This window comes from Musa acuminata, chromosome BXJ1-7, assembly GCF_036884655.1.
Source record: "Musa acuminata AAA Group cultivar baxijiao chromosome BXJ1-7, Cavendish_Baxijiao_AAA, whole genome shotgun sequence".
Taxonomy (NCBI): Eukaryota; Viridiplantae; Streptophyta; class Magnoliopsida; order Zingiberales; family Musaceae; genus Musa; species Musa acuminata.
This window is the reverse complement of record NC_088333.1, coordinates 3,529,087-3,546,230: the sequence shown is the minus strand read 5'-3', so window position 1 is coordinate 3,546,230 and position 17,144 is coordinate 3,529,087. Positions and strand designations below refer to the sequence as shown.

General features: G+C 43.4%; 3 protein-coding genes and 2 non-coding genes across 7 annotated transcripts; 3 read left to right on the top strand and 2 right to left on the bottom strand.

The window, feature by feature from the left end:
* Positions 1-1,038: 1,038 nt before the first annotated feature.
* On the bottom strand, positions 1,039-6,302 carry LOC135678267 (P-loop NTPase domain-containing protein LPA1-like). 2 transcript variants are annotated; one of them, XM_065190863.1, is made up of 8 exons: positions 5,969-6,302; positions 5,679-5,853; positions 4,919-5,241; positions 4,369-4,450; positions 3,046-3,468; positions 2,076-2,813; positions 1,761-1,871; positions 1,039-1,410 (listed from the first exon to the last, which is right to left on the bottom strand). In XM_065190863.1, the coding sequence occupies exons 2-8, from the start codon at positions 5,841-5,843 to the stop codon at positions 1,039-1,041; spliced, it is 2,214 nt and encodes a 737-aa protein (XP_065046935.1). In that variant the 5' UTR covers positions 5,844-5,853; positions 5,969-6,302. The 2 variants fall into 2 exon arrangements, with proteins under 2 accessions (XP_065046935.1, XP_065046934.1); XM_065190862.1 differs by having other exon boundaries at positions 5,679-5,845.
* A 3,094-nt stretch (positions 6,303-9,396) lies between these two features.
* On the top strand, positions 9,397-12,197 carry LOC135678269 (protein DETOXIFICATION 35-like). Of its 2 annotated transcripts, XM_065190864.1 has the most exons (7): positions 9,397-9,837; positions 10,389-11,014; positions 11,090-11,146; positions 11,224-11,462; positions 11,561-11,679; positions 11,806-11,892; positions 12,033-12,197. In XM_065190864.1, the coding sequence occupies exons 1-7, from the start codon at positions 9,508-9,510 to the stop codon at positions 12,096-12,098; spliced, it is 1,524 nt and encodes a 507-aa protein (XP_065046936.1). In that variant the 5' UTR covers positions 9,397-9,507; the 3' UTR covers positions 12,099-12,197. The 2 variants fall into 2 exon arrangements, 1 of the variants encoding a protein (XP_065046936.1); XR_010514883.1 differs by lacking the exon at positions 12,033-12,197 and having other exon boundaries at positions 9,398-9,837; positions 11,224-11,466.
* A 313-nt stretch (positions 12,198-12,510) lies between these two features.
* On the bottom strand, positions 12,511-12,594 carry TRNAL-CAA (transfer RNA leucine (anticodon CAA)). Its single transcript has one exon. It is a non-coding gene; the product is annotated as a tRNA-Leu (tRNA).
* Positions 12,595-12,660: 66 nt separating this feature from the next.
* LOC135678271 (rRNA 2'-O-methyltransferase fibrillarin 2-like) lies at positions 12,661-16,980 on the top strand. The gene is made up of 7 exons (XM_065190868.1): positions 12,661-12,892; positions 13,102-13,415; positions 13,518-13,613; positions 14,537-14,614; positions 14,729-14,905; positions 16,300-16,368; positions 16,528-16,980. The coding sequence occupies exons 1-7, from the start codon at positions 12,877-12,879 to the stop codon at positions 16,708-16,710; spliced, it is 933 nt and encodes a 310-aa protein (XP_065046940.1). The 5' UTR covers positions 12,661-12,876; the 3' UTR covers positions 16,711-16,980.
* Positions 15,423-15,493, top strand: LOC135680181 (small nucleolar RNA snoR60). Its single transcript, XR_010515424.1, has one exon. It is a non-coding gene; the product is annotated as a small nucleolar RNA snoR60 (small nucleolar RNA).
* Positions 16,981-17,144: the final 164 nt, after the last annotated feature.

Sequence of the window (17,144 nt, the reverse complement as noted above, 5' to 3'; positions counted from 1 at the left end):
GGCGGTGTTGTTGAGTGAGTAAAATACCAAGCTAAAGAGGAGCTTGAGCATGTCCTTGATGGACGTAAATGACATGTCGAGAGCATCAAGGAGGTCCATGAGGGTGGTGATGAGGGGCTTATTTGACATGATGATGAAGCGATACGCTTCGATGGAGAGGAGGTTGTAAAGGGTTAAACTATGTGCTGGACATCAATAAGAGAGAGAATGCGGAAGGTGGTGGCGAAGGCATCGAGGATGCTCAGGGTGCACGTGAGCACTTCATGGGCAAAGATGGAGAGGTTGAGGAGGGCAATAGCTGCATTCTCCTAGGCCTCTCGACTATGGATGAGTGATGATTAAAAGGTGGGCGGCAATAAGAGGCAACGTCGTTGAGAGGGGTGCGCATCTTTGGGTCCTACTTAGACAAGTGACAGATCTTCACGATGACTTCGATAACGAACTTCGATTCCATGGTGACGAAACATTAACACAGATGTAGAGCCGTAAAAGGATCATAACTACATCGACGTTGATGCTAGTGACACCACCTTTCGCCATCATAAATTAAAATATTAATTTTTTTTTTTTGTTTATAAAACTGAGCTTAGAAATATAAAAATCTGAGATACTAAAAAGTAGCTCACTACCGATGATGAGATGATAATATGTAATTAATCCTCTGGCATAATACTGAGAGACAGGTTTACTCAACCACATCTTTCCTCATCGCATTGGATCGTGGACTCCACTCTCCGCGGCCATGTTATCCTTCACATGGAGACTACCACATCGCTGGACCCGCACGACAAGAGCACCAACCTGAGCCACACACAGCCGGATGACTGCGTGCACACACTCTCAGCAATCGAGCCATAACATTTAGCAGCATTTCCCTCTCCATTCCATGGTTTAAAGCCACAATAATTGACTCCATACCTCCTTCTAACAGAATTCACATCTTAATTCCAGAAAGATCAAGGCTGGTTCTCCTCATCCACAACTCAAGACAAAAGATTGTGCTTTCAAGGTTAATCCTAAGCAGAGAACTGATCCCCTTCACAGTGCTCTCAACTCCGTCACAGCCGGGATGCTCTGTGCCCGGTCTCGGAATCGCATTGGATCGCTCAAGGATCGTCTCCTCGCTCCCATGTCGGTGCTCGTCTTGCTTTGCCCACGAAGCAGGGCATAAGAAAAAGGTGGTTCCATGATACCCTCGCTCATCTTCAAGAACAGCTCGAGATTGTGTTGGTATTTATCTGCTGTGCTCACGTCTCCTTCGTCAGTTGGTCTTTTATCGTCTGCTGCTTTCTTTGCGTTTGCTGACTTATCATCATCGGACCAATAAACATTTTCGAGGTCGTCTCGCATCGCCAAGTCCTCGTACTCCTCATCTGACTTGGTGGAGTCTTCATCAACGGAACCTTCAATCTGGATAACACACATCAAGCAGAGGTATTCACTGTCCTACTTTAGCTTAGAAAAGCGATCATAAATAATGAAGAATATGCTCTGTAGCAAGAAATCTTCAGTCCCAGCGATACTAAGGTCATACAAGAACCATTTTTAAATAAAGAAAGTCAACCAAAGTTTTATGCTTGACATATATATGCAAAGACAACTGTAAGAGTCCATAAAGTTTCTGGTGAAGCAATGACAGGATATTATGGTGCACGAAATGCACTTCTCTGTAATGACACAATTATTTGACATTTTAGATTAAAGGAATGTTCCATTGGGAAAATGAATATGACAAAATACAAATAAGGCCCGCTGCCTACCTCATCATGGATCTCCTTGTCGTCTATGTCACTAAGATCTTCATCACTGTCTTTATCAGATGGGTAGTCGGCTTCTTCTTCGCTACCAGATACAAAAAATTCTTCCTTGAGCTGGAAAAAGAAAAAAAAAGGTTGTCATGTAGCACAATGCATGGCAAGGAGTGCATTGAGTGAATTTCTATACCAAGAAAATGTCAAACCACTTAAAAGATTACAATAATGTTATATATGGATGCTAAGGGCAATTGGTGCATGACCAACTGTAGGATAAAGATTATTTCAAACAAAGCATTATGGTGTTAGCACAAGCCGTACCTCTTTGGCAGGTCCATCTAATGCCTTTGGGGAGCTGCAACAGGAAGAGAAGTATCTACTGCCGGTGTCAGTGCCCTCAGCCCTTGAGTCATCGATGCTCCCTGTTTGACTTGTACCACATGTATCATTTGTCCATGCACTGATCCCAAAATTTCCAAACTGAAGATTAACTGGCCCGGCCTTCCCTATCTGCAAGGGGCCATACATGGGGTTTCCCACGCATTTTTCGTTCCCATTTCGATCAAGTTTCCCATCATAATCAACCATCTCAAAAGGCCAAGCCTTGGCAACAGATCCATCTGTGTTGAGAAGTGCCATTAGATGCCTTGAGGAACCCTTACTCTGGATCAACTGCAACATTCTCTTGGAACCAAGAGAATTTGCAGCACACTGGTTTCTGTATTCTTCATGTATTACAAACACTGTATTTGTAGTTGGGTCATAGAGCTGCTCTCCTGCCTCTCGCCTACGTAGACAGCCAAAAACTGTGGCATGGATAGCTGCCACACTCCGATCAACATTTGTGTTTTTTATTTTTGGAACCAGATGCTTATCTGCCCTGTTACAGAGATACTCCTGAATGGCTCTGATATTCTGGATATATTTTACATATTTATTCTTTGCTGGGTCCAGTGTCATGTATTTGGCACGCACTGCAAATCTTTCTATATGTTTGTCTTCATTTGTTATATAAATCATGAACGGTATTATTGAAGGATGCTTCTTCATGAGTCCCATCTAACCAAAAGGAAAAAAGCAGTAGAAGACATCGGTTAGAAATTAAATGTACAGAAAAAATCCAATTTATAAGTTTGCATGCAAAAATATAAATGGCTATCGGGAATTATGATTCTGAACAAACTTTCAACAGATCCAAATCAAGATATAATTAAATTGCAAGAAACATTTGTTTCAGAAAGAATAAAAAGATAATGTTAGAGAACATGTGGTGCCATTGTCAAGTACTCACCACAAAATTGAGGCTCAAGTGGACACCCTCAACGACTACAGATTCTTTTCGCTCTTCCCAAGCAGTGATGAGACGATCAAGACTGTCTATTACCATTTCACTTTGTGCTTTAAAGCCTTCAATAGCCATTTGCTTTTTGCCAATTAACTCAGTTCCAAGGACCACATCATGAGATCGGCCATCAGGTTTTACATTTAGAGTTCCATCAGATATTTCTCCCTTAACCACTGCGTGTGAAACAATAGCAAGTTTTTTTGCTTTTCGTTTAGCTTTTGCTTCTGCCACTGCTACTGGATCTAGACATTCCCCAGCATGATAAGTTGAAGCCCAAAGGAGCGGATTTTGTTCTTCATCCACATAGCTCCTCATCATATGGCGTATTGAATCAGTAGAAATGACAGTTGTCACACCCAGTCTGCTTCCCTGTTAGGAGAGCATGTAGAGACTAGAGAGCATATTCATAAAATTGAATTGTTTTTGCCTGACATTCTTCTTGTAAGATGGTCAAAATTAAGATAAGACCAAGAAGAACTATTTGCAAGAGATGCCTAGCAAGTACGAATTTAATTTTTATTGTTCAACATGTCGAAGTTGGTTTTCAATTTTGAAAGTATTGCTCAAGATAGGTTTAGTACTTTTAAGGCAGAGCATAAAGGTGACAAAAATAAGTGAATTTAATTGAATCCATGCATGTATGGAAAAATGCACTAAGTAGCCAGTGCTTTAATATTAAACTAGCTAAAAAGATTAGTGGGAATCCAGTTAAAGTGCCTAAATAAAGTAGGGGTTAAGGTTAAAAGTTCAAATTGTTTATTGAAAAAGCATACCTACAAGAAAACTCTTCTGTTCACACATAGCATCAAACATTTTCCATATAGGCATTTCAAATGTTGGAAATTAGACATTACAACACAACAAGTTCTGCTGCATAAGATATTTCACACAAAATATAAACTCTTCTGGGATTTCATAAGTTTGCACGATTGGCCAGGGAGGAAGTGGTCAGGAGCCAAGAAGAGTTCCTACAAGAAGTCATTACAATAATTGCCTTGTGGCACCTTTTTGACTCTTTTGTTGTCTGTCTGTGTAGACTGTGGTGCTATTTTAAATTACTCTTTCTTTAGTTCTTTGTTGTTATGATAAAGAAACATAAAAAGGATATTTTTCCTAGGCTCATTAGTAATGGCATTTGACAACTGAATGCATATGCCAGCTCATCTGAATATAAATTAAATATGAGTTATGGAATCTCAAAATGCATAAATGACTAAAACAGCTGGTGCAAGTAGTTAAAATGTCTACTACAGAATTCTCAGCAAGTACCAGCAAGGCCGACAGAGTAGACTTGCCACAGCCACTTGCGCCGCACAAAAGAACTGTCACAGACTCCTTTCTTTCTCGAATCCTAAAAGAAATTAAAGAACTATTCAGGAGTCACAAAGCATATAGATAAAAGCAGCAAAGCAAAACAAAGGACACTTCAGTTCTTCAAAGTAAATCAACAGGTGTCTTTCACAATGATAAGTAGAAAACAAAAACCTAAGAAACTACAGCATAATGAGGTTGTTGATGAAACTGAAGAAATAATTCTGAATATCCAACCATTAGAAAAAGGCACAAAATTCTATCAATATATAGGTTCGCAATAATTCAAAAAAAAAAAGAGCAAATCATGCAGTCAATATTAATCAAATTGCTGCAAGATCAGTGAAACCATAGGGAAAGCAGCACAACTATTTTGTTATATGCTATACATAAATCAAACCAAAATCTGTTTCACTCTTAGTTGATTTAATTCAATATAAGTTCTTCGTATTTTAGCCAAATGGAACTTATTTAGAACATCTCAAGAGGAAAAATGAGGATGATACACCTGCAAGCTAGAAGCAAGTCAGTTCTTTGATGTGGACTGACATATTTGTATAGGGTGAGGGCATCACAGACGATGTCTAAGAAGCGTTCCCTTGAAACAACAACAGTTGTTAGTCTTTTGTACAATTCAAAAGGCATTCCACTACTCATATCTACATTCTCTGGAGTCAGCCGATTAGTCATGTTTGCCTGGCCCAAGCCATCAATATCATGTCTGTTCTTTTCGCTGGATGGAATTTTCCAGCAATCTGAGCTCCTGCCATCAGGAGGCAAACGTCCACTTGAGTTCTCATCTCGCATCACTTCAAATACTCTTCGGCTAATCTGGGGGGAAAACAAAACCAAACTTCACGTTTAGACATCAAGATTTCAATGATGTAATCAATACCAAAACAACAAGATTCCCCTGAATATTATGAGTTTGGAAATCAGGGCTAACGAAACATACAAAATTGAATAGAAGTTAGAAGCGCAAAATCCAAACTTTGGCTCCAAAATAATCACTGTCCGAGATGTCGTAAGAACTTAGAATTGACACCTCTAAAACTACGGTCATGTCCGATGATCTTGTCGAAGCATATACACGACAAAAGCGCAAGGAAACAGGATTATGGCATGCATGAACTGAGAACAAGAAGACAACAGAGCAGAGATTCTTCCTAACTCACATCCAGAAGCACGGAGGTAGCGGTTGGTCCATGCAATAACAAAATAAAAAAACGAGCCGACCGGCACCAGGCAGATCGCATCGAACGACCAACCTTGAAAGCATGACGAGCCTTGCAGCCCATGAGCTGCAGAGTGCTCTGCAGCACCGGCCGAGTGTACCGAAACGACAAGCTCCTCTTCCCGCCGACGCCATCGCCTCCTCCCCTCTCTACTTCGTCCACCACAACAATGTACAGCAACTTCAGCGCCTCCGCCATCTCTAAGGACCTCAAAGAGAGACCGTGAAACAAAGATTGCAAGGTGAGGCAGAAGACAAAAGCGAAAAACCAAAGAAAAGGCAATGTGGGGGGCCTTCGACCCCCGATCGTGGGCGGCGACCAACCTGGGCCTGATGGGGGAGCGCGAGCCGCTCTCGCGGCGGGGGGGTCACGATCGGAGGCCCCGCTCTAGGGCTTCGATGGGAGCGAGGGAAGGAAAGATGAGGGGACTGGGTCCTCCGCCATTCCCGGAGTTTCCACCGCGCCGGTGCCGTCGGCCTCCCCCTTGTCGTCTCCTCATCTGACACGGCCTCCACGCATCGTTTCCCTCGAGCTTACACATGCCGCTGACTCATTCCATTGCTCCTCCTCCGGCCCCTCCGCTGCAGGAGTCCATGTAAGGAACGACTTGTGATGGGGTCGGAGCCTTTGACAACTGTCGCGTATGGTGTATGGTCCGCGGAGTTACTCTCTTTTTAGGGCATGCAAAAGCGGCGTTATCAAACAGTGTTGTTATTACTTAAACGTTCTTAATAGTCGATTTTATGAACCTTAATTATGATGGAAAGGGATATTTTCGTCATTTCAAAGGACGCGCTTCCACCAGTTTGAGGAGGAGCGGTACGATGTTCCTGCGGATTGCCCGCCACGAATACTCTTTCTTGGCTCCACGTGGTCAGAGACCAGTTTGAGGAGGAGCGGTATGATGTTCCTGCGGATTGCCCGCCACGAATACTCTTTCTTGGCTCCACGTGGTCAGAGAAGATCGCCTGGACGATGTTCGGCAGGATCCGCCTAATCTCTCCGATGTGGTACAAGTCTACTTCCCCGATTCGACGAGATGGGTGAGCGTCGAAGGCTGAACCCTGGGCCGAACAATGCAGCTGACCATAGTTTCCTCCTCCCGATTTCGGACCCCACCGCCCCGACCAATGAGCCAGATTCGGGAAGACAGATGTTTGGGCAGATCGAGGCACGCGTTTTCTGGATGACTCGCTTGCAGCACCACAGCGGGCCCCTCGTCGGCGCTCTCCTCTCCCTCTCTTTCCGCGTCCCTTTACGAGGGTTAAGCGTGCAACGGAAGTCGAGGAATATATTTTTACGCATGTGAGGTGGGTCCCACACGCATGCACCCACCCATGCGGCCTCCACTCCTGTGATCTGTACGCGGAACGTCTTTCTCATTAGGATACGACCATCGTACGAGAGGGACCTTTTGCCTTTTTCCGGTGAAGCGATGCCGCCTCTCGCGAATCTAAAAGACCACGTCATCCCAAAGAAGTTTATGCCGCAATTTAATTCAACTAAATGTAGCCTCGCACGAATCTCCAAGGCCACGGTTTCCGGTTATTATTAAATCACACCAACATCGTCAACCTCTCAAAGATCGCATCGTCTCCGGCCTCTTAATTGTTCTCAGTTGATTGTCTCGTTACGTCGTGGCCGAGCAGTCATTATGGCTGGGATCAAATCCAGATGTGTAGGGTCTGAGCACTCGGGTCGCGAGCGTCGATCGTCTTGTGTCCGGTTCAGCTCTTTGTCTCGGAGTCCTCAACGTGTAGGGTTTTTCATGTCTCCGCTCGCGAGTCGGGTCGGTTTGAAATTTGTCTCTTGAGGGTAATCTTTTCTGTCGTTGGGCTCTTGCACACAGGTCAAAGTCGGGAGGAAGATTTTTCGATCCGACTCCTCTGGTGTTTAAATTAGCTTTTCGATTGAACGAATGAGAGCATGATGTATAAGTTAAAAAGTCTCTCTCATGTTGGTCAAGCAATGGGCTTTTATGCTTGCCTATATGGGTTGGTTGTTACCGGTCTCTTAACGGTCATCACCCTCCTAAGCGATAAACCCATACCTTTCACACTAACACCAATTGTCCCGTGCAGCATCACACCTGAGCGGAACAATTCCTTCCTTTACAGGGTAGAGGCGTACTCGAGTGGCACCGTTCCATTCTTTGCGGGATGATGTCGTATCCGAGCGACGTCGTTCCACTCTTCGCGAGACAGCATTGTATTGACATGATTTACCACACTGACCTCGAAACTTCACTTTGGCGCATTGAGGTGGCTGCAGTCGGCTACCAAGGGGCATGCTACCGAATTGTGCCCTATCATTTCTTAATTATTTTTGTGGTTCCTTCTGCAATCAGCAAGTGTCGTTCGAGAACTCCAATCATTAATTACTGTTTTAGTCATCGAAATGCATTGCAGATTTCCCGTAATTAAAATGATTTTGTTTTCTTTCGATCACTCTAAGATGCATCCCTGTACTTACTATTCGTGCGTCATAAATGTCCCATTAATTCGAAATTAAATTATATGGCCTGCCACGTTGGCTCTGAGTTGTCAAAGGAGGAAGCGGACGAATTGGGGGCCCAATAACAAACAGTGGCGACATCACTTGAGCCCATGGAAATCCTCACAGCTGCTACTAATCGAAATGGGTCGGTTCGCTTGTCACCGAACCAAGAGACATTTCTTCTATCAAGTCTTCTCTCGCCACAAATAATTACGGTCGAAGCATTATAAAAATGTAATATCATATGTTTGAAGATGTAGACTCGCGACATCCATAATACACATGGAGACAAATATAGTTCTGTCTGTCCATTCGTAGATTCGAGCAAGTTAGGTGGCACGGGCTACGTGGGTGCGTGTGGTTCGCACGCTTTACCAACCTAACGGCTGCATCAAAGAGACGGGACGGTAGGAAGCTCGTGCATTGAGAGCTATGAAGAAAAGGGCAGTAGTGTTGGGCCTCTCACCACACCAAACCCCAATAAAGCTCCACCCATGCAATTGACATGACTTCTCCTCATTTTTTATATACACCATTATGGTTAAACGTTGAAATTGGAACTTCAAATCACGGCCAAATCGGCCGATCAGTACAACCTATTTATGCATTGGCAGATAAATTAGGTTGGTACGTGGCACGTCAGTGATGAGACCGAAGAGTCCGATTGAACGACCGACCTCCAACCAGATGTGGAGAGATCATCTGTTGAGCAACATTTAGGTTACAGAAAGAAGGCTACAGTGACTTAAAGACTTTTAGGTAGCTGTAAGTGTCAGGCTTCGAGCATCTGTCGGTCGAGCTGGATAAAATTCTGCTTCCCGTCTATTTTGATGGACCCAATCACTGTTAATGCAGCAGTTGAAGACGATTGTGTGAAGGCCGTGTGAGCCACGAACTTCTTCTGGAAGGATGCTCGTCGATGCTTGTACTGGTCGAGCGACGAAACACAGGAGAAGCCCCTTCTATTCGTCATCCCGTCAACAGTCGCGGGACCCGCATTTGATGAGCAATTGGAGGAGCTCTTCCTGTGGTTTGGCTGCGTCCCTGATCCACGCGCCACGCCTCGGGATGGGTCCCGCAGAGTGCAACGATTGGATTAGAAGGAGAATCGTGGCCGTCGATTCCGTCATTATCATCTGGAGAATCCAAGCGAAGGAACGTGGCCACTGCACCGTGGTAAGTCGCAGGGCTCTTCACGTGGCGTTTGATTAGTCGCGTCCTGTGAGCTATAAACGCCCTTTCTCTCCTGCTCCGTCTCTCTCCACCCGACCCACGGAGTTGCTCGACTCGGCCGTTTGCTCTCTATCCATGTTTATGATGGGAAGGGATTTCTAGGTAGACTGGGGGAGAGAGAGAGAGAGAGAGAATGGGAACAGAGACCATGGAGCAGCCACTGCTGCAACAGGCGGACGAGGAGAAGGGGCCGCGGAGGAGCGACGGAGGGGAGGCGGAGAGGGTTTCGGAGACGAAGGTGGAGGATTACCCTCCGGTGAGGGAGGCTCGGGAGGCGTGGGAGGTGTTGGTGGCGGAGTCCAAGAAGCTGTGGTCGATCGGGGCGCCCATCACGTTCAACGTATTATGCCTCTACGGCTTCTGCTCCATCACCCAGATGTTCGTCGGCCACATCGGAAACCTCGAGCTGTCCGCCGTCGCCATCGCCCTCAACGTCGTCTACCTCTTCAACTTCGGCTTCCTCGTAAGACCTCTCCTGATCTTATCCCTTCTCTCAATTGCTGCTTAACGCATAGCAAAATATGTCTTCCACATGTGTCTAATGTCATGATACATCAACAAAGAAGAGGAATTCGCCAGCCTCGATAACTAGGTTGGATCATATAGCTTGAACTTGGAGGTAATCGACACGGCCAATTTGACCACCGACAGACTATATTCGGAGAGATTTGCCGTCTTGTACTGGGGAGGTTCCGAGCCGTGTTATAAGGTTTGGACAACGTCCGTAAATGTGACACTGTGCAATATATATTGGGGGACCAGATGTCGAAATCCTTTATAAACTTGGATTAAGATTTCAAACTATAGTATAAAATATTTAAAATATACTTAACATTTATATAACGTTTGTGTTCTATAAAATAATTAATAGAACTCGGCAAGATCTGCAAGTTTTAATGGATATATATATATATATATAATCATCGTTCCAACTGCAATTCTAACCGTGTAAGATCGTTCCAAGGAAACTTAGGGCTCATTCTATGATGTTACTTACGGTGCTATTGTTGATAGCTCGGCATGGGGAGTGCACTGGAGACGCTCTGCGGGCAAGCCTTCGGTGCAGGCCGCGTCGAGATGCTCGGCGTGTACATGCAGCGCTCCTGGATAATTCTCGTGGCTTCTTCGATCGTCTTGTGTCTGCTCTACATCTTTGCTACGCCAGCACTGAAGCTGATCGGCCAGGAGGACGACATCGCCGACCTCGCCGGCAAATTCACCATCAGCATCATCCCTCAGTTGTTCTCCATTGCCTTCAACTTCCCCGCCCAGAAGTTCCTCCAGGCTCAGAGCAAGGTACTCGTCATGGCTTGGATCGGCCTCCTGGCCCTCCTACTTCACGTCGGAATGCTGGTGCTCTTCATCTTCGTCTTCGACTGGGGCTTGGGCGGTGCTGCTGCCGCATTCAACATCTCGGGGTGGGTGGTCTCCCTGGCTCAGATCGCGTACATCGTAGGGTGGTGCAAGGACGGGTGGACCGGCCTTTCGTGGTCCGCTTTCAGGGATTTATGGGCGTTCGTCCGGTTGTCGTTTGCCTCCGCGGTGATGCTTTGCCTCGAGATCTGGTACATGATGATCCTCACCGTGCTCAGCGGCCACCTCACCAACGCTGAGGTTGCCGTCGGCTCCATTTCTATCTGGTAACCTCATGCAGCAATCATCCCGTGTTGTCGTCGATCGAGAACCGTGCTTGACAGATGTTCTTCGCATTGCAGCATGAACATCAATGGTTGGGAGGGCATGGTATTTATCGGACTCAATGCCGCGATAAGGTAGAACCCACTAACGATCAGTTCATCGGACAAGTTTCTCCTCTCACCACCGCTGATGCTATCTCGCCGCAACACAGTGTTCGGGTGTCCAACGAGCTGGGAGCAGGTCGCCCCCGGGCCACCAAGTATGCTGTCATCGTGATCCTCCTCGAGTCCCTCGCCATCGGCCTCATCTGCATGGTCGTCGTACTCGCAACACGGAATTACTTCAGCATCATTTTCACGAGCGATAAAGAGATGCAACGGGCCGTCGCCAACATCGCCTACCTTCTGGGCATCACCATGGTGCTCAATAGCATCCAACCAATTATCTCAGGCAAGTATGAACTCTTCTTGTTCGATTACCCACGGTGAATGCTAGAGTCGAGTCTGGCAACTATGCTTTACGGAAGCTGGATGTTTCCTTTGAGGCAGGAATCGCTGTAGGAGGTGGCTGGCAGGCGCTGGTGGCTTACATTAACTTGGGTTGCTACTACGGTTTTGGCCTTCCTCTGGGTTTCGTTTTGGGTTTTCTCCTCCACTTGGGGGTGAAGGTAAACTTCCCACCTAAAACGAATGGAAAGTAAAGCCAGAGAAACCTTCGATGACATGCTTCAGCATACAATTAGATGCACAAACACGTCTTAGTTCTTTTCTGATATAAAATTAACTGGTCTCAGGGAATCTGGGTCGGCATGCTCGGTGGAACTCTTCTGCAGACTCTGGTACTGTTCTACGTGATCTGGAAGACAGATTGGAGTGCAGAGGTAAAGACCTACAGATCATAAGGTTTCATCTCCGAATGTACTGTTTGTATTGCTTGGTTTCTCTGGGTGGAGAAGTAGACATCGAGAGGAAGCTAAACATGAACAAAAGGCTGATGTTTCATGGTTTGCTGACATTGCAGGCATCCCAAGCGGCAGCACGAGTGCAGTTGTGGGGAGGACAAGAAGCTGAAAAAGCTCAAACCTGATCTCCATTTACTTCTTGCTTTTGTAACCTTTAGATGTCACTCACAAATAAATCTATTTTTCTATTGGATTTATCTGCAAATAAGGTGTGCAGAGGCCTATCAACTTGCTTACTGTGTTATGGAGATTAATTCTTTTAAGGATAAAAGAATTGTAGTATATTCATGTTTACATTTAACAACCCTTGATAGATTACTCACAAAAGCGGAAATATTTCTAAAAAATATTATTATTAATGTCAGAAATCACTTTTCCTTTTATTAAGATAAGAGAATTATATTAAATTTATGTTTACAGCCTGTAAAAATATTATTATAAAAATAAACATCAGAAAAGGAAATTACAATTAATCAATTTAATTTTTTAAGGATGTTCACAAAGCAAAATTATTACCAAAATGCATTTTATGTGTAATGTCAGAAGTGGGATTTGAACCCACGCCCTCTCACGAGGACCAGAACTTGAGTCTGGCGCCTTAGACCACTCGGCCATCCTGACGAATTCGAATGTTTTGTGCCTACATATATTATATATAATATAATCTATGGTCATCTGCAGCCCCACCATCGACTGGCGATTAGCGCAAGAGAAGGCGGAGCCTTAATGGACGGTCAGGATGAAGCGGCTTTCGATTTATACCGAAAGGTGCGGGACATTTCCGTCACTGTAATATCGGCAAACCCTAAACCCTAGCTTTCTTTCTCTATAAGTAAACTCAGCGTTCCACTCCTTGAGGTCTCTGCCGCCCCTCTTGCCCCACCAGAAACCCTAGGCGCCGACATGAGACCTCCACGAGGTTAGCTCTCATCCGGCTCTGGACCTCGATTCCGTTTCGATCTGCATTTCTTCTTCTCTGTTTTACTTTCTTCTGATTGTTACTCGACTTCTGAGCGAGGGAATACAGGCCTTTTTTGATTGCATTTTTGAACGGTTTTATCTGTTGAATGATATTGTTGTCTGTGCGACTCTGATTGTTTTTGTGTTTGATTTGTGAACTTAAATCAGGCGGTGGCTTCAGGGGACGGAGCGATGGAGGTGGGGGGAGAGGCAGGGGAAGAGGAGGCGGAGGTAGAGGCGGTGGTTTTGAAGGCCGGGGTGGCGGCAGGGGCCGCGGGGGAGGCGCGGGAGGCCGTGGAGGCAGGGGAGGGAGGGGTCGTGGCGGAGGCCGAGGTGGGGGCATGAAGGGCGGGAGCAGGGTCGTCGTCCAGCCACACAGGCACGACGGGGTTTTCGTGGCCAAGGGCAAGGAAGATGCTCTCTGCACGAAGAACATGGCCCCCGGTGAAGCCGTATATGGCGAGAAGCGCGTTTCTGTTCAGGTGATTCATCTGTGTCTTTCTCCCTTGTTGATGTCAGTGTCTGGCCTTAATGTTGATATCAGTGTGTGTATTTCTCCTGACTACGTTGCTTTCATCCTGCAGAATGAGGATGGATCCAAAGTCGAATACCGGGTGTGGAATCCTTTCCGCTCAAAGCTGGCAGCTGCCATTCTTGGAGGTGTTGACAATATATGGATTGTGGGTGTTCCTTCCTTCCTTCCTTCCTTGATTTACGTGGATTGATAGGACCATTTTACTTATTATTCAAACTAGTGAGCTGTGAAAATTCTTACCACCGTTTTCTAATATCATATTTGTCAAACTATTAGCAAATGGACAAAGTAATCTTAGTTTTGGTTTAATTTGGTTTGTCTAAGTACGGGTTCATTTTACTTAATGGTGATTTCCAGAAGTATCACTTGATGAGCTGTTCTTTGGTGGCTTTTCAAGTTACGCTTTGATTTCGTCAATTATGGTTCCTGTTATAATCGAACCCTCCCACCTCAAAATATCTCGGTCCACTTTCCAAATATTTTCCAAAAAGATTCTGCATTCATTTTTTTGATTTATGAATATGTTTGAGTTATTCATTGTATAAAGAAATTTACACCTGTCAAATGGTTATGCAAATTAGTATCTGAACGAAGTCAAGAGATTCCATGTTGTCTTTGTAGGACTTCTATTTCCATAACTTCACCTATTTTCATGTGGTGGTGATGTTCAGGAGCCACACCTTTTTGTGTAGAATCCAAAGCTTATCAGTTGGATAATGACCCAATACATTTGATAACTTTATCTTGATTATTTTTCCATGGAACTAACTCGAAACCATAAGGTAGAAGAGTGAGAGAGAGAGTTTGAGAAATTAAAGAGCAGAGGCAAAGAGTTTGATAGAAGGGGGACATGGGCATGCAACCTAAGTAAAACTTTATTCATTCTTAGATTTGGTTTTTAGTTTTTAAGGTACCAGTGAGAAAACTTTTAAGTGGGCACATTTAATTAGCAAAACTTGTTGCAGAACATGAACATGGCTTCACCACACTTACATACTTCTTAATCGTTTGATCATACAGATTTATTACTTTTTTCTTTTCCATTGCTAATGCAACATTTTCGTTTAGGCTCCTGGGACTCGTGTGTTGTACCTTGGTGCTGCATCAGGAACCACAGTGTCTCATGTTTCTGATATTGTTGGACCGGTAAGTCAATGCTGTTATTTCAGTAAATCCTTTATTCTGGTTTTGTTAAGTTGGAGAAATAAACAAAATCGTTGTTGTCATGTATACATTACTCACTTGTAAGTTGCTTGACAGACAGGAGTGGTCTATGCTGTTGAATTTTCTCATAGGAGTGGTAGAGATCTTGTGAATATGGCTAAAAAGCGAACCAATGTAATTCCCATAATAGAAGATGCTAGGCATCCTGCTAGATACAGGATGTTGGTTGGAATGGTTGATGTCATCTTTTCGGATGTTGCACAACCTGACCAGGTAAGAGTCACAGTTTTTAGCTATGAGTTTTCAATTTATGATTGTTTCTGTTGTATATTTTTCATTGTGATCTAATATGTAACTTCTTGGGAGTTGCATATTTTAATTTGTAACTTCATTTTGATCCAATTTTAAATATTTTTTGGTTCTTTGATAATTGATGGATATTTTTGTTTCTGTAGAAGAATACGGTCTTTCTCCAATAGTTTGATTATTTCATATTTTAGCACCAATCTTTTTATTTTTGTAGTGTTGCATTTGGTTCTTATTTTTGCTAGGTATGATGCAATTTGGATTGGTAGTCATCGTTTATGATGAATATATCTTAAGAAATTGTTATTAGTTCTGTTGGATTTTGGAGATCATTTGTTGAATACATCTTTTTACTTCCTCTGTTGGATTTTGAATATATCATTTGTTGGATTGTTATTAGCTTATGATGAATATATCTTTTTACTTCCTCTGCTCGTCTGTTTTTAATGTTTACTCCAAACCTTTTGATTTATCATCTTGGTACAAGCATATGATGAATTACTCGGATTCCCCTTCAGGACATCATGGATGATGCAAATTCGAGTTTCTGATGCACATGACCTGTTCTTGGAAGTGACTACGTTTATTACAGTATACTTGTGCTTTTCGACTTTTTGGTTTTAATTTCCTATTGAATATCATGAGTAATTCTTCACTGTTCCAATGCATCTCTTTCCTTGGTTACTGTTAGCTTTTGAGCATTCTTCTTCATGTTCAGTTAGTTAGATTTTGAATTAAACTTGCAAAGGTTTCAAAAGTTCAAAAGTTACTGTTCAGCATATTTGAATACTGTTATACAAGACTAATACAAAGGTGCTTTATTTGCTTTTTTTATTCTGATAAATGAAAGGTTTACTTTTGCTTTCTGAAGTGATATGTTTTTTACCCTCTTTTATACATCCAACCTTCAATTTTTTACACTACATCTCAAGGATGATGCTGTTCTTGCCTGTAGCATAGTGCATACTACCCATTTGTCAAATCTCTCAAGTATATTTAATTGTACTTTGATATCTAAGTGGTAATTTTTATAACATTTTTCCTTTGCTGAGTGAATTACATCTTTTCAAGATGTGAGCCTTTGGCCAAATCTGAGTATTTCTCAGCTGTACTTTGGCCTTCAAAGGATATTTTCCATGTATTTTTGTTTATTCCTCTATGCTAACAGTAATACTAGATAAGTTTGTAGACGGATTGATTTATTTTTCAACCCATTTGAACCATTTCATGATGATAGATGAGTAACAAGCAGTTAAGAGGGAAGTATTGTGGAGTTTTGATAGCTAAACATGCCAACTTCAGGAGCATACAACTTTGTTCTTGTGATATTACATTCTAATATTAGTTTTTTGTTTCTGCAGGCAAGAATCTTGGCTTTGAATGCTTCATATTTCTTGAAGAATGGTGGCCACTTTGTAATCTCAATTAAGGTACTCTTGGTGTACTTGTTTTTTTTCACTTTCAGGTTGTATCTTTGAGGTCCTGATTTTGTTCTTACCACTAGTAATTTAAGTTTGACTTTTGTCTAAAATTGCCTACAAAGTTTATGGAAGACTAATGTACTGTTTGGAAACATATTTCTTTTACAGGCAAATTGCATCGACTCCACGGTACCTGCTGAGGCTGTTTTTGCTCAAGAAGTGAAGAAGCTGCAGGCGGATCAGTTCAAACCTTCAGAGCAAGTCACACTAGAACCCTTTGAGCGGGACCATGCCTGTGTCGTTGGTGGCTATCGCATGCCAAAGAAACAGAAAGTAGTGACCGAAAGCTGATGACTGCGAGTTCATCCACTTGAATTCCCAGCTTGTTACTTAGGCTAGCTTGTGTTCTTTCTGATGATACATGCTGTCGACCTTTGGATGGTAGGCACTTGGTTACTTATGGGAAGACATTTATCGATCTTTGCTTTTACTGCATTAGACTTATATTTCTGTAAGATTTGAGTGGGTGGTAGTGTTGGACGACTGCAAGCTTGGTAAAACTGCATTGAATGTGTCAGATGTATTTGAACCCGAACATGGTATGAGATTTATGTTCGCACCTTTTTCTGTTTTGATGGGCTTATCGCCATGTATCATCCAACAGTGTTAAGCAGCTATACACCATTCGATGCTTATTTTATGGTCTTGTCGCCATATTCGTTTTAATTTTAAAACCCTGAAATAAAATAGCAACCTTAATTCTTCGTTTTGTCGATCTATTGTTG

Bases quoted from the DNA above. Each gene is read 5' to 3' on its own strand.
- LOC135678267 (XM_065190863.1), bottom strand. From the start codon at position 5,843: ATGGCGGAGGCGCTGAAGTTGCTGTACATTGTTGTGGTGGACGAAGTA. The intron at 4,451-4,918 runs GTGTATCATCCT...AATTTCTTTTAG, and splicing joins GACTTGCTTCTAGCTTGCAG to GATTCGAGAAAGAAAGGAGT. The intron at 2,814-3,045 runs GTGAGTACTTGA...CCTTTTGGTTAG, and splicing joins ACTTGAGCCTCAATTTTGTG to ATGGGACTCATGAAGAAGCA.
- LOC135678269 (XM_065190864.1), top strand. From the start codon at position 9,508: ATGGGAACAGAGACCATGGAGCAGCCACTGCTGCAACAGGCGGACGAG. The intron at 11,147-11,223 runs GTAGAACCCACT...GCCGCAACACAG, and splicing joins GGACTCAATGCCGCGATAAG to TGTTCGGGTGTCCAACGAGC. The intron at 11,893-12,032 runs GTAAAGACCTAC...CTGACATTGCAG, and splicing joins AGACAGATTGGAGTGCAGAG to GCATCCCAAGCGGCAGCACG.
- LOC135678271 (XM_065190868.1), top strand. The intron at 14,615-14,728 runs GTAAGTCAATGC...GTTGCTTGACAG, and splicing joins TTTCTGATATTGTTGGACCG to ACAGGAGTGGTCTATGCTGT. The intron at 16,369-16,527 runs GTACTCTTGGTG...TTTCTTTTACAG, and splicing joins ACTTTGTAATCTCAATTAAG to GCAAATTGCATCGACTCCAC.